The sequence below is a fragment of the Mytilus galloprovincialis genome, chromosome 8 (assembly GCF_965363235.1).
Source record: "Mytilus galloprovincialis chromosome 8, xbMytGall1.hap1.1, whole genome shotgun sequence".
NCBI lineage: Eukaryota > Metazoa > Mollusca > Bivalvia > Mytilida > Mytilidae > Mytilus > Mytilus galloprovincialis.
In genome coordinates, this window is record NC_134845.1 from 1,383,433 (window position 1) to 1,400,040 (window position 16,608).

General features: G+C 32.2%; 1 protein-coding gene across 1 annotated transcript in view; it reads right to left on the reverse strand.

Moving 5' to 3' along the window:
* Window positions 1-3,015: 3,015 nt before the first annotated feature.
* Window positions 3,016-16,608, reverse strand: part of LOC143042935 (uncharacterized) — a 74,541-nt gene continuing 60,948 nt past the window's right edge. Inside the window, exons 13-17 of the mRNA XM_076215440.1 lie at window positions 13,605-14,849; window positions 12,916-12,946; window positions 11,988-12,289; window positions 4,172-4,199; window positions 3,016-3,631 (exon numbers count right to left, since the gene is read on the reverse strand). Of these exons, the coding sequence (XP_076071555.1) occupies window positions 3,339-3,631; window positions 4,172-4,199; window positions 11,988-12,289; window positions 12,916-12,946; window positions 13,605-14,849 (1,899 nt within the window). The 3' untranslated portion in view covers window positions 3,016-3,338. The remainder of the gene's footprint in view (window positions 3,632-4,171; window positions 4,200-11,987; window positions 12,290-12,915; window positions 12,947-13,604; window positions 14,850-16,608) is intronic.

Sequence of the window (16,608 nt, forward strand, 5' to 3'; positions counted from 1 at the left end):
AAATGCATATCTTCGAAAAATTCTAATTTTTTGTGTGTGATAACTATGGTTTATAGTCTTCAACCACTAAAAAAATCTAGTCTGCCCTCCACGAAATATTTAATTAGAATTTTTTTTAAATGTTTATGATTTTTCGAAAATTCCACCTGACAACCGATCAGACAATAGTTTTAAGTTGAATCAATGCAGACAATATCATTAACTAATGCTCATTAGCTAGTATATACATTTGTCTTTTAAAATATAACTGACATATAAAGATCGTATTGGTGCAATGTGGATAAATTTATCGGTTTCCGAGAGCAAAATTGGTAGCGCGTCATCCCTACAATGGCTTCCATTTTTACGATTGTAAAAATGAACTGGCGTAATGGGGAGATAATTTTGACGAAGTAGGATCCTGGCTGTCCGATATCATTTGTGAAACGGTTATTCAAAACGGTCAACCAACTCGTGATGGCGTCCGTAAAATTTACGAAGAGACGATTTCAACTTCACCATTTGGAACTCTTGGTTTAATAGCTTCCTTGTGAGCAGCAACCCACTATCAGGAAAATCATGATAGGAAATGCAATCACGGGAATATCGTATCAATTGGGAGATATATACCCCGTATGCAGGTGACAAATACTGTTAAAAGTTTGTTGAATGAATACAATTGTATGACATACACAGAGGAAATTGTTTTGAGTTTAATCGAAATGTTTTACCTATTCTATGTAAATTATTTGGAGGGGAAACACATATTGTGGATGAACTTCAGTGTTTAATGTGTTGAGTTTAATCAAAATTGTTTGAAAAAGATCGAGTTTAAACGTCAATATAGTATATTGGGTTTAAATGAACAAAATAGTATGACAAATACTGTGTTGTGCTAAAACAAAATTCATTGATTGACATTCGTTATTTATAAAATCATTTGCGGAGATACATGTCTTTTACAAACTGGAACCCGCCAAGATGTACGCGTTCCAGAGCATCCATTAACATGCCTCTGGTCCGACATTTGGAAATTCTTTAATAGAATATATTAAAACAAATTAATTTGTTTGAAACTTTAATACACAGCTTTGGACCACTGCAGACATGTTGTGTTTGTAATTTGATTGAGTTAACGGACAACTTCTATAAATGGAATGTCAGAAAAGTACTTGACCTGTTTGAAATCAATACTAAACTTTAAAACTGTCATTGATGTTGGGTCAGTTGTCCAACTCCATCATATGAGGGGAGAGATAGCTATAGTAACAAATGTTCAAATCTCGTAAACCGATTAAGGATACAAATGGAGGCAACAAAAAACGTAAAGGAATATCATGTAAGAAATAAAACCGGGTTGAGTAAAGGCTAGTATCAACTTACGACTAAATTGCATTCAGTTGATAACTTCAACAACACTTACTGTCATGTTGATGCTTTTTTTTCGTTTAATTATCAGAAATTTTCTTAATATACTGTATAAATTTACGCAAAGGAACTTACTTCAGTCGATATCACTGCTGGTGGAGTTTTTATTTCCAAATGGTATCATCAGCTTAGTATAAGAAGAACTGTTTACAAAATTTAGAATTTTTGAAATTCTGATGCTCTTTAACATCAGGAAAAAATACATCAGCTGTATTTGTCAAACAAATTGAGACTGTTTGTTTCATTATGTTCTTTCACTTCGTAAATTATTTTGCCTTTTTAACTTTTTTAAGATTCAAACATCACTGCTTATTTTTTTTTACACAAAATGCAAGTCTGGCCAAATGACTAAATTTCAATCCTGGTATTTATGACGAGTTTATTTATAACCACTAGATCGATGCCACTGCTTGTAAAGTTTTTATTCCTTGATGGTATCACCAGCCCAGTAGATTAACTATTTTCAAACTTTGAATTTTTAAAATTCTCAGGCTTTTTTACCTGAGGAATACATAACCATGCTCTTGCACTTCGTATTTTATTTGGCCATTGTAACTTTTTTTATTTGAGCGTCACAGATGAATCTTTTGTATACGAAACGCACGTATGGCGCGAATATTAAACGTCAATACTGGTATCAATGATGAATTTATTTCAATTTAAAAAAAATAAATACGTAGATTCAGATAATTCGGTTTTACAAGGGAAACTCTACACTAAAAATTTACCACAGAAGGGACTATGTTTTGTTTCTATTTGTAAATTTTAACTTTTGTTGTCATACTATTCTACTGGCTTCATCTAACGGTGTTTATATTTCACAACTGGTTCGGTATGCCCGTGTCTGTTATAACATTTTCAACGACCGTAATCTATGTATTACCGGTAAATTATAAAGCCTGGGATTTTGTTGTCACAAACTACAAAAAAAAAGTCTGTACCCTGGAATTCAGTGGTTGTCATTTGTTGATATGTTACATAGTTGTTTTTCGTTCATGTTTTTGTGTGCATAAATTAAGACGTTATTTTCTCGTTTGAATTGTTTTAAATCTGTCATTTCGGAGCCTTTTACAGCTTACTATGTGGTTTTGGCTTTGCTCATTGTTGACTGCCGTACGGTGACCTATAGTTTGGTAATTTCTGTGTCATTTGGTCTCTTGTAGAAAGGTTGTGTCATTGACAATCAGGCCATGTCTTGATTTTTATATGTCTTCTAATCATTAAATGGTTCAAAAATAAATAATAAATATATATTATTTTGCATATTACATTCTTACCAGAATAATCTGTATATTCACTTGTGGTGAATATCACATTGTGAACGGAACAAAACTATACAACGTTTCTGTTCATGCTGCGAAGGCCTAGTAGCGCAGACACACATGAACATCAATTATTCTTATGTGGAAATAATATATAATAAAAGAAATATTTGTTTTATAAATAAGTTCCTTATTTTTACACGTCAACATCAGTATTTTATGCATAATATTTTTTAATTTTTTATTTATAACATGATTTTTAACAACCATCATTTATAATCTTCCTTTCGTTAAATGTCTATTTCTGAAAATACGTATTATAAAGAAACTAGGGTTTCAACCCCATAATACGAAATTTTGAATGAATAAAACTATATGAGTGTATATATGTGGAGGAAATTGTGTTGAATTGAATCAAAATGTTTTACACATACTACATGTATATAAATTGTGCAAAGGTGACTCAAATAGTACGATACATATTGTGGATCAAATCCAGTTTTTAATATTTTGAGTTGAATGAATGGTAAGACAAATATTGAGGGTTAACGTCATTGTATATTTGGTTTAATTGAACGAAAATGTATGACACTGAGTGTGAATGATCTTCACTCTATATCGTTTATGGTTATAACAAAAGTCAATGATTGGTACTCGTTAGTTATAAAATCATTTGTTGAGATACACATCTTTTACAAACTGGAACCCGCCAAGATGAACGCGTTCCAAAACAACCAGTAACTTGAACACAGTAGGCTTTTCATCAGTTGAATTTTTCCATTTTCTTAAAATGTCTGCAGTTTGGTCGTACATCTTTCGGTAATCTGTTTTTGTCTGCTCTATAGAATTAATAGATATTCCTAATTCTACACCTAGTTGTAAAGCACAGTTGCCAAGGTTTTGGGGAAGATTATTTAGGATATCATCATTTGGAACTTCATCTGGTCCAATATTTGGAAATTCTGTACAAAAATATACATATTAAAATACGTCGCAAATATTTTACCTATCGTTTTAAGTTTCCATTTTCCACATTTCAATCACCAAACTTTTTCATTAAAAGTTTGACCAATCAATACCGTTGACGTTTAATGTTTGTCCTTTAAAAGATTATAAAATACACTTAAACAGTTTTGTTTCGTGTGATTGTGAAACAATAAAATAAATTTAACTTTTCCATTTTAATTCTCCCTGTTGTTAGTGCAAATGCAATCATGTAGTTAACCGATTTTTAAATCCCGTAAATCGAACTATCGGGGTACAAATGGTGGAAACCAAAAAAAATATTACGGAAAAATATGAACTCTATAAGATTATGAACTCCATCTGAAGTAATATTAAGAATACAAATGGCGGTAAAAAACAATATTGAAAACCTGAACTCAATAAGATGTAAGACTGGGGTGAGTGAAGGTAACATAAAAGTCTGAAATTCATGATATGGTTATAAAAGTTATGCAAAGATATTATGATTTAACAACTGATTGCTATTAAATTCTTACCAGAAAAATCTGTGTATTCTCTGAACACCTGAAATTAGAATTGAGACAAAAGCGTTTGTAATGCTTTAAAAATGCTCAACTAACTTTAAACAAAAACAAGGACCTAATAAAATTGGTTTATATAAAAAAAATCGTGTTCTATAGCAATTAACAATTAAACTTTTTAAAAAATGAAAAAAATGACACCAATTGTCGTAATTGCAATCCCGTTCTTTTTTCCTGGTATATGACCGTCTAGATCTGAATTAAGCTTTTAAAATCATTGCTCATTGTTAAAAGCCGTACGGTGACCTATAGTTGTTAATGTCCGTGTCATTTTGGTCTCTTTTGGACAGTTGTCTCATTGACAATTATACCAGATCTTCTTTTTTTATAATTTTATCGGATTTTAATTTATATCAACAGCAAAATGGTGCCAAATCTGAGACATGATCTGTAAAACGTTCAAAGGCACACAGGTAATTGTCTCTTGGTCGTTTTGTCATTTTTGTTGTAACTCGGATTTTTTTTCTCTCAATTATACAACAGAATTTAAAAAAATCAAATATATAATTATTCCAGAGCGGCTATTACCAGCGTAAGAAATATATATGAAAAAATGCGCAAGCTGACGAAACTGAAGTTGAAAAATTGATTCATTGACAAGTTTGACATCTTGTACATACATGTATATATGAATATAGTTCTACTTATTCAAAACTAATTATTATTAAATTTTAACGGCCGTTTGTTTGCGATGTGTAAATACTTAGACTCTGTTATAGTGTAAATTCATATTGCGATAAGACGTGTCACGGTACTTGTCTATCCAAAATTCATGTATTTGGTTTTGATGTTATATTTGTTATTCTCGTGGGATTTTGTCTGTTGCTTGGTCCGTTTCTGTGTGTGTTACATTGAGTGTTGTGTCGTTGTTCTCTTATATTTAATGCGTTTCCCTCAGTTTTAGTTTGTTACCCCGATTTTGTTTTTTGTCCATGGATTTATGAGTTTGAACATCGGTATACTACTGTTGCATTTATATAGCTACTTTACTCTGTCAATTTGAAATACTTATAAATTTAGATCGTTCAGTGCTGGTAATTTTATTGACGTAATCATTATCATTCTTGTACAATCATAATTGTTGTTCCTGTTAAAGTTTAAGAATTGTGCTAGTTCATATTGAAAATTATTTTTGTTATTTAAAGCATATATTTGAACTCTCTATTGTAAAAAGCCATATAAATGTTACCTATGTCATGTTTAACAATTTTTTAGAAGGGCGCAAGCGTCTTAATTGGTGTTAGGTTTGATTTTTTTGTTATATAAATTTCAAGATTGTAATAGTTTAAGGAGACTTAAAGATGATTCATTTAACATCAGAATCTGACTGAGGAAGGATATCTGTTATCCGAAATATTTATAAATAATTACATTTATAGTTACTTTTTTTGTATTAAGAGTTGTTGTGTACACTTTTTTAGGCGTTTATATAATTTTTTTATTGTGTACTTGTATCGTTACTCGTAACGATCCAGCGCCCTCTTGGGGAGAATCGTTGACTACTAGTAAGACGTTTTATATATATATATATATATATATATATATATATATATATATATAAAAGTCTATAAAAACGACCAACCAGCAAATTTACTATGTACCGGATCGTCTAGAATAGGCGATACTATGCAGATAAGGAAAAAATTATATCAGTCTAAAGATTTGCACAACGGTACTGATATAAGATGTTATAATACTAAAATGTTGTTATTAAATCGTGCTGACAAATATTTCGGCTCAACAAATGGCCTTCTTCAAGTGTCACAAGTTTTAACAATATATAATAAACGTTACCAACAGAAGGCATGAAAGCGCTAGTGACAATATTTTAACGAACTGTTATTATTTGATGTGAAATGTAGTTTGCATTTAAAAATATTATTATATATATATATATAATAAAAACTATAACACAAATTCCCATACGTTTCGGCCATTACGGCCTTCTTCATTGACATAAATTACAACATTGAAACAACAATTACATTGCTTGGATACATTACGTTATAATAACTTCTATGACGTTCATTTGCCGCGTTTTTCGCTTTTTTAATATAAATATTTTTATTATCGTTCATACATTGTGTTGAGTCCTTCAGGTTCTAAAGTTTTTAATTTTTTTATCCGAAAGGCTTCTTTGGTTTTTCTGTAAGTTTCTGTCCCAAATACTCTTTCTATGGCGGTAACTTTTAAATTTGTTATTGAATGATTGTTCTGAATGAAATGGTTGGCTACTGGATCTTCTGTTTTCTGTGTTCGTATTTTTGAAAAGTTCAATAGCATTCGTTGATATAGTGTATCACCCGTTGGCCTACATATATAACTTTTTCACATTTTGTACAATTAATTGCATTAACCACGCCTACGGTTTTACAATTTATTTGTCCCTGAATGGTATATTCTTTGCCGGTGTTGTCACAAAATACCTTGGTTTCATTTATATGTGAGCATAATGCACAATGTTTACCACATGGTCCACATCCATTAGTTTGTTTATAAAATAGTAAATTATGCTTTTTGTGCACTAAAATGTCTTTTATGTTGTTATCACGTTTAAATGCCACGATAGGCGGATCGGGGTATATTTTCTTTAGTCTTTCGGATTGATGGAGAATTTTAAGATTTTTTCTAAGAATTGAATGTACATTTGGAAGCGCTTTGGAAAAAGTAATTACTAAAGGTACCCTGTTGTTTTCTTTCTTCGGTTTGTACTGTAATAGATCTTCTCGGTTTAAATTGTCGACTTTTTTCAATTGAACTTCAGTTGACGAGTTATTGTATCCACGTTTTCTTAGGTGCGTTTTTATTTCTTCTCTTCTTGTTTTGTAATTTTCTTCTGTTGAGCAAATTCTTTTGACACGAATACCGAGTCCATACGGTATAGCATTTTTTACGGAGTTTGGATGGCTTGACGACACATGTAAGTACTGGTGTTTATCTGTTGATTTCGTATAAAGATCTGTTTTAAGTTGTCCGTTTTCTATGTGTACAAACACATCAAGGAATTCATTTTTTTTCAGTTGAGTAACGCATTTCTGTTTTAATTCGCGGATGCAAACTGTTTGACATTTCGTGAAATTCTTTTAGTTTATCTAAACCATGTTCCCATATCCCCAGATGTCATCAACATATCTCCAATATGAAAATGGTTGTAAATTGCTGTTTTGAAATAAATTTTCTTCCCATTGTCCGAGGTAGGTGCAAGCATAATTCATGCCTAGATGGGAACCAATAGCTGTTCCTTCGGTTTGTAAAAAGTGTTTACCGTTGAAGCTAACATTATTGTTTTCAATGACTAAATCCATCATTTTAAGAACATCTTCAGTTGGGATTGATGTGTTAGTTCGATTTTCCGGTGCTGATTTGCATGCTTCTCGCGCTTCTTTTCTGGGTACGCTTGGATATAATTTAGTTACATCTAAACAAAACATTATTGCGTTGTCTGGTAAAGGCTGTTGTATTGCATTTAATTTGTTTAAAAAATCTGTTGTGTCTTTGATATAGGTGGGCAAGTTTCGAACATTCTCCGAAAGCTCGTTTTCGACTATTTCCGCGATTTTTTCTGTGGGATGGTTCCGCCCATTAATAATTGTTCTAACTGGGTGATTTTTTTGGTGTAATTTCGGATTGGCTTGTACCTTTCCGGGACATGTTCCTTTCGGTAAGAGATATTTTTCATGTCTTTGTCTATTATTTCTCTTTTACATAAATTCTCTACGAGGTTTTTTTACTTTATTTTCATTTTTCTGTGTTAGATCCTTATCTATTGCTTTGTACGTATCGTTGTTATTTAATTCCTTTTCTACCTCTTATTTATAATCTTCTGTGTTCATTATTACAACTCCGGATGATTTGTCGCTTGGTCGTATCACGATGCTTGTATCATACAAAAGTTCCCGCATTGCTTTTTCTTCTTCAATAGTTATATTCATTTTGAATTTTCGACTTAATCTACTTAAAATTTCATCTTTTATGGTTTGTATATACTCATCTAACCATCTTTCTTTTCCTGGGGAGGGTGTGAACGTACTTGATTTTTTGAATTTAGTATATTCGTTTTGGTTATTTTCTTTTTCCTTGTTTTCTTCGAAAAAATGTTCGCGAAGACGCATTCTTCTTTCCCATATTTTGAGATCGGCTATAAGTTTCCCCATCTCTACTTTTCTTCTAGTTGGAACAAACTTAAAACCGTTTGACAATAATGTTTTCTGTGCGCTCGTTAATTTTTTTGAAGATTTATTAATAACCTCACATTTTGGGTCGCGGTTTTGTTTATTAGAATTATCTATTGACTCTTCTGATTTGTTTTTGTCTTTTGGTTTTGAATTTGTTTCTTTTGCTAAATTAGGTTTCATAATTGGATTGCATGAACACGGTCTTGGTATATTTGTTATAAGCGAAAAATGATTGTTTTCATGTAGTATTGTAATATACGGCATGCCATGGTTGCAATGTTTATTTCTTGAAAATTGGTTCCATTCAGCTATGAGACCGACTTTAGTTTTAATAAAAAAATCCATATTATATGTTTCACTAGCTGCTATAATTTCTGCTTCCGTAGCCCAGGATGTGGAGTGTCCATTTGTTTTTGAAATGTTATTTATATGGGTATCGAAATCACCGTCAATAAATTCCGTATAAAAGTTTTTGTCTGTTGAAATTGTTGTTGGAATTCTGTGACGGATATCTTCATGTCTTTCTTGGGTGTCGAATAAATATTTTGAGATGCATCGAAAAAAACAATTTCCGTCTTTTATTATGTTTATATTCTGCTCTTTAGTCAGGTTAGTTCTAGTTTGAATATCTGTTGTTAATTTATTGTTGTTACGTAATTCGTTGCTTTGACATTTTATTGCGGAGATTTTCTTACTCTTCGTTCTTTTAATTTTTTCTTCTATTTTTTGCAGTTCATTCTCATGATTCTGTTGAATTTCTTGTAAAATATCAATTCCCAAAATGTTTATGATGTTGCTGTTTTTTGTTTTTTTTGAGAGAGAGCCCAGGTGGTCGTGTGGTCTAGCGGGACGGCTGCAGTGCAGGCGATTTGGTGTCACGATATCACAGTAGCATGGGTTTGAATCCCGGCGAGGGAAGAACCAAAAATTTGCGAAAGCAAATTTACAGATCTAACATTGTTGGGTTGATGTTTAGACGAGTTGTATATACATTATGTACACAGCCATGTATCACCATCATTGATAGCGATCCGATGGATACATCTGTTGTAGAGTTGTCACTGACTCAGACGTATATATATATATATATATAAAGATGTATCCATCGGATCACCAGCAATGATGGGTGATCGATGGATACATCTGTTGTAGAGTTGTCACTGACTCAGACGTACTTCTAAATATAATTATTTTCTGTGACTGTATCTTGCATTAATTTGTAGGATCCTTTACTATAGATAATTGAGCTGATCTGTAAATAACATCTCCATGCTTTATATATCATGTACTGTAGTACGCCGCTAGATTAAACTGACGAGGAAAGGTAACACACGGCCACCAAAAGCTTTATTATTGTGAAGCTCAGGTGGTCGTGCGGTCTAGCGGGACGGCTGCAGTGCAGGCGATTTTGTGTCTCGATATCTCAGTAGCATGGATTCGAATCCCGGCGAGGGAAGAACAAAAAAATTGCGAAAGCAAATTTACAGATCTAACATTGTTGGGTTAATGTTTAGACGAGTTGTATATATATATATGTTTAGACGATTTGTATATAACTTATGTACACAGCAATGTATCAACTTCATTGATGGCGATCTAATAGATAAATCTGTTGTAGGGTTGTCACTGACTCAGACGTACTTATATATAAGACAGATACACACCAGTATTTAAATTTTGAATCATGCCACCCATCACATAAAAAAAAGAAACATTCCATATTGTATGGCAAGACGAGAATGTTCAATTGTATTGGATAAAACTCTTAGCAAAAGAAGATTAGAAGAACTGAAGATGTATCTCTTACAACAGAAATATCCATAAAAAAATTATAGATGAAATTATTGAGAGGACAAATAAAATGTCTACAAATCAACTGAGAACACCGAAAGAACAGACAACCGATGATAATGTCCTCCCGTTTGTGACTACTCATGATCCGTCATTACCAAATGCCTTCAAGTTTATAAAATCGAATTTTCCGATTTTACATCAAAGTGAAATAATGAAAAATTTGATAAAAGAAGAATCGATCATTTATAGTAGAAGACAACCGAAAAATTTGAAACACCAACTTACAAAAGCGCGATTTGATATAGTTGGAGTACGTTCCAGAGACAATTATAATTACTTATAAATCGGTAGTACGAAATATTTCAAAAACGGTAAGAAATTTACAGTAAACGCAAACATGACATGCAAATCAGAAAATTTACTCTATTGTATAACATGTGTCAACTGTAAAGAAAATTACATAGGTCAAACAGGAAATAGTGTGTGTGAACGGGTCAGGATCCATAAACAGCAAATACGGCATTCCGAGTACAGACAAATTCCGTTGAGCGAACATTTAGACATTTGTGCGGGAGGAAAATTCAAATTTTTCCCGTTCTTCAAATGTACGTATACGGAACCAACAGAAAAATACCGTAAAGAACTAGAGAGAAAATTCATAAAAGTGTTTGACGCCATGCTTAATGTTTAGTAGTTACATGAACAATAACGTCGCGTCATACTACTAATATGTTACGAACAATAACGCTACGTCATAATACTAATGTGTTCCCCATAACGACGTTCATAGTCTTGAAAAGTCCCAAGATGGATGAAAGCGCTAGACAATGCTGCTTTTAAAACTCTTTTTGTGTATTTAATTTTTAATATATATGTATATATATATAAAAAGATTGCCTAACAATGTAATTTTAATGCACTATTTGGTATGTAAATATAAGAATGTTTAAAATATTTACAAAGTGATGGAAATAACATAATATTTTGCTAGACTAACTAGCTTTATCAAGAGTGCATATATCCAGGTGAAATCGAATGAAGATGATAAGAAACTTTTGCAGCTCAATGTATAGGTTGCAATAGAATCTAGCTGCCTTGAAAATAATACATTAATTGGATGAAGTTCAAGGTTTTTGCAAAATTGGTAGTTGAAGTTAGCAACGTCCATTGGCCAATATTACAGAGTGAAAAGGGCAATACTGTGTATTGAATTATTCTTTTTCTTTCTTGTAGCTTTTCTCATCTTTTTCGTTCAGACCATCAGGTTCTAAAGTGTGGAGTTGGTGGATTCAAAAGTTTTCTCTTCTCCTTCTCGTTGTGGTGTCAAACTCGGTGTTGACTTTTATGATTTGAAAAGTAACATTATCAAAAGGATGTTTTGTTGAACAAAGATGTCTTGTGAGAGGACAGTGTGTGTTGGTTTCGTACCATGAACGATGGTTATTGAGCCGAATATTAAATTTCATTGTTTCTCCCACATACTGAATGCCACAAGTGTCACATGTTTATATATATATATATATATATATATATATATATATATATATATACTAAAAGCATTTAAAACTCAGACTTTATTTCATGACCGTTTGCTGAAATCTTATCTGCTCTTATAATGTTTAAAAATATCAGCAGTTTATTTGTACAACATATTCAAGTTATAAAAGCTCTTCAATAAAAAAAAATATACTCTCTTCGCGAACATACGACGTCATATATAATATAAGATTAACATGTAAACTAACTATTCCAAAAAACTAAAAAGTTAATAAATTTGAGATATATTTTTAAAAAGTGCAAACCTTGCAAAGCACATGCAAATTAGCACCAATTGCTTTCAGTCCATCATGCAAATCTTTGATTGATTTTGTTGACGATTTTCCTTTTATCTTTGTATTCATCCAGGTATATAACATCATGGTATTAAGCTTGGTATTAAGCTGCAGGTCATCATGGCTGTACACATGATTTATTTTTTTACAATGTATGTCTTGTAATCCTAGTTGAAGGACCAATTTTTTACAACTATCGATATCCAGCTGGCTGGCAAGTCTTACTATATGTTTGTCGCTTGGCAACATTGCCAGGGCATCGTTGTGAAGGCCTGAATCATATAAAAATTTAGCACGGATTTATATATAATCATATAGAAATTTAACATTAAAAAAGCATATTTATAATCGGCAATTGTCGAATGACTTTACAAAACAGATTTTTTGACTAATTACAATTAATTGTTAGACAAAAGGAACTATCGCAAAGTAGTATGGTTTCAAAAAATTAAGAAAATTTAGTGCACATTAGTAAATATTAGCAATGATAGGTCAGCGTCATGCTTTCGTCAATGCAAACGTTTTATACCATATAGTTGGCTTTAAAATGCTCCGACTTATAAAATGTAGATTTATCTAAACGAAAAAACATAACAAATTTTGAAATATGTTTATGACAGACATAAACCAACGACAAGCATTGAACAACAGGCTCCAGATTTACCGACAACTTACAAATAAAGGTGGATGTGCGTACCAGCAAAACATAAAAACAAACTTCCCAATCAGTTACGATTGGCTTAGTTAAAAAAATCAGAACAAAGCACAAACTTAACATGAAAAAAAACCGCACAGTGCACCGATAAAAGTGTCAGTTTCTGAAAATTATTATGAAACTATTTACATATCATGTTCTCCCATCTTGACTATCAATCAAATCTTGATAAAATGAATTTACCTGTACAAACTGTTGGACATTCTTCTTGTGTCTAAAATAAGAAAAAGCAACACAGATTGTCTTATACAATATAAATAAAACTTTGCGGTATATCGGAAAGATTTAGCGTGGGGTTTTGTAGGAGATCTAAATATAAGACAATTTCACTTGGATGTATTTTTGCTGTTAATGAGTATTAGAGCATTCTATATCAAGGAGATTTGGCTTTTGACAACTTGAGCAGTTATTAAGCATCCCTCAAAATAAAATAAAACAGTGTAGATATGAGTTTGCTTGCGATTATATTAACGTATTGCAAGTGGTGAATCAATATCTCGCCACTGGCAGGAAAATGTGGATATTGTTATTGTTTCCCTCAGTTAAAGTGTGTACCTCAGATTAGGTTATTTCGCAATCGATTTATGAATTTCGAACAGCGGTAGACTTCTTTTGCCTTTTTTAAGATATTTAGGAATTCAGATAGTAATAGATTCATTTAAGTAGAGTTATCCAATTAACGATTAAGAAAGGGAACCATAGATAAAAGTCTGTATGATAACAGCAGGACGAACACGGACATAAACAGGTCAATTAAATTCCTGACGGGTTTATACTGACAAAACAATCTAAAATAATCTCGACATAGTTTTAAGAACAAAAAGTAGCATTTAAAAAACAGTGACAAAATGTAATTGTCGATTTCTACATACCTTGTCAAATAACCAAAGCAAGGGGTATTTAGTACAATGTTGATTTCTACTACAACAGTCCCAGCTCGAAGTTCGTTTTGCTTCAGAAATGGACAACACACATGGAGATCTGTCACAAACCTCTCCAACTTCGATTTGAAAAAGGTTTGATACATCTATATGTGTATGACTCTTTCCAATACTTGTTAGATAGAATTTAAGAACATCGTTTAAAGTAAATGTCAAGCATTCTTGAATGCTGGCTGCAATATCTGGCGAAATGGTAAACTTAGATGGTATGTGTGTAAGGTAGACGATGACTCTCGTATCCTCTATAATTATTCTAAACTCGGTTTTACTGTCAACATATAACACGGCCGCGGAGTGGTATAACAGTGGGCGTCCGTTCTCTTCCTTGATTGGCCAAATACTACTTACAGCACCAATAAGTTTAAAAGCTAGTGAAGACGGTATGGTTCTCTTCTGTAATCGATAGACCAGAGAAATTGTCCTGTTATCAAATGATTTGTCGTCCAAAAATGTCATCGGCATTTTATTCTTAATTGTGCATGGAACTAAAAAATAGTTCACATCGGCGTCATTCTCAACTGACTTTCTTTTCGGTACGACTAAGACATCTAGGTGTACGAGGACTTGAATAACAAACTCTTTGAATTCAACACCTGCTATGTGCTGATGGACTTGTTTCTGTTGCCATATTTGCAAGAGGTCACATTTTCGTATCCTTCCAGTATTCGTCATTTTTCTTAATATTTTTTTCAGGGTTTCATCTGTAGGCCAAAACATTTCATCTGTGATGAATGACCTCAGGATGTTGACCAATGCAGGAGGATAAATGACGATAAAATTGTTAAGATTGGGTTGATTAAAGTACATGATTTTGCCCAACGCGTGTTGTGTTAAGAGAAAATCATCTAGTTGTTTGTCAGAGAGTGACAAATCTCCATTCTTGGTGTTTGCCTCAGCTAAGTGTGTTTTCAGTATAACATTTATTTTATCTTTTTTCATATTATCAATCAGAAGTTCAAGAGGAACCCAAATCATAGGCCGGCGTTGTCCCCAGGATGACTGGTTCACAGCAATACTGACAAGTTGGTTTTTCAAATTCTTAATTTCATGATCATCTTTGTCTGTACCATTTATGAAGTAAACTGGATCGAACACAATGTGTTTATTCATTTCATGGGTACCAAACATATCAGTGACTTCTTTAGCGAATTCTTTTTTCATCTTCTCCTGCTTATTCTGGAAGGTAAATGATATCAAAGTATAAATATAACTGCTAATGCTATAAATCCAATTTCAACCCACTATATTCTAAGTAGGAAATGCCTGTACCAAGTCAGGAATATGACAGGTGTTATCAATTTGTGTTAGTGTGTTTGTGCTTTTAATTTTGACATTTGATTAGAGACTTTCCGTTTTTCTATTTCATCGGAGTTTAGTATTTTTTGTGATTTTAATTTTTACTAAAAAGTAAGATCACAAAAATACTGAACTTAGAGGAAAATCAATTCGGAAAGTCCATAATCACATGGCAAAATCAAATAACAAAACGCATCAAAAACGAATGGACAAGAACTGAAATATTCCTGACTTGGTACAGGCATTGTCAAATGTAGAAAATGGTGGATTAAACCTGGTTCTATAGCGCTAACCCTCTCACTTTGGTGACAGTCTCGTCAAATTCCGTTATATTTATATTGATGCGTAAACCAAACAGACACAATAAACAAAACAGTCAAAATATGGATACATCAGTCATCATCGTATAACGATTTTAAAAGGGACAATTTAACAGAACATAAAAACATCTATCTACAAACACATTCATTGATTTGTGCGTCTGACGTCAGAATTTTTTTCTTTTTTTTTTCTTTTTTATACGTGACATAAATTTGTCGTTCAATGTGCATGCAAATAATTTTAAAATTTACATAGGCAATGTTAGCATGTAGGGTTAGTAAGATAGTTAGTATATAGAGTTTATAAGAATCCACATATAGTTAATTCCACTATCAGTTATCATCGTATAACAATTTTAAAAGGAACAATTTAACAGAAAACAAAAACATCTTTCTACAAACACATTCATTGAATTGCGTGTCTGACGTCAGAAAATTTTATACGTCACATAAATTTGTCGTTCAATGTGCATACAATCAATTTTAAAATTTACATAGGCAATGTTAGCATATAGGGTTAAAAAATCAAAAGTATGTAAGAATAAATTTCAGAAATAGTCCGATATTGAAAATAGTCCAAAAATTATATACAGAATTTATAAGAATCCACAAATAGTAAATTCCAATACGTGATTGAATGATTTTGACGTTTATGGTTCAACGTATTTTGTAATTAATAATAGAAATATATCATAATGACATAAACTAGAACAATATCATACTGACAGGATCTTTTAAAGTACAGAGTCACGTTATAAGAACCAAAGAAATACAAAAAGTCGCATATACAAAGCACGACACCACAAATTGAAAGACAATACAAACACATTGACGAGATGTACAAGTACCGAGCCACGCCAAACGGATATCACATAAAACCATTCAACAGTAAAAGTAATATTAATAATAGAACAAAGACAAATGAAAGAACTAAAACACGTTGTTAAGATGATAAACAACATCAGTACGCAGAATCTATACATCAAGACCATCGTGTATTATTTGTGAAGTTGATACGGAATATTTATCAATAAGGTCTTGGTACCTTCCGATGAACTTTATTAGAAAAAGGACGAGACGTTCTTTGACATACCCCTGCTTCATTAACTTTCTACTCAGACACTGATGACGTTTTACAAAGTCTGCGTAGGAGCTGCAAGCTCTTGAATATCGAATAAGTTGGGAAATATATATCCCATATGCAGGTGAAGTTGGTATATTGCTACAAAGGTGGGGGAAATTTATAATTTCAAAATTAAAATCGTCTCGTTTGTCATAGATTCTGGTACTGAGATGACTGTGTAAGTCAAATTCGAGAT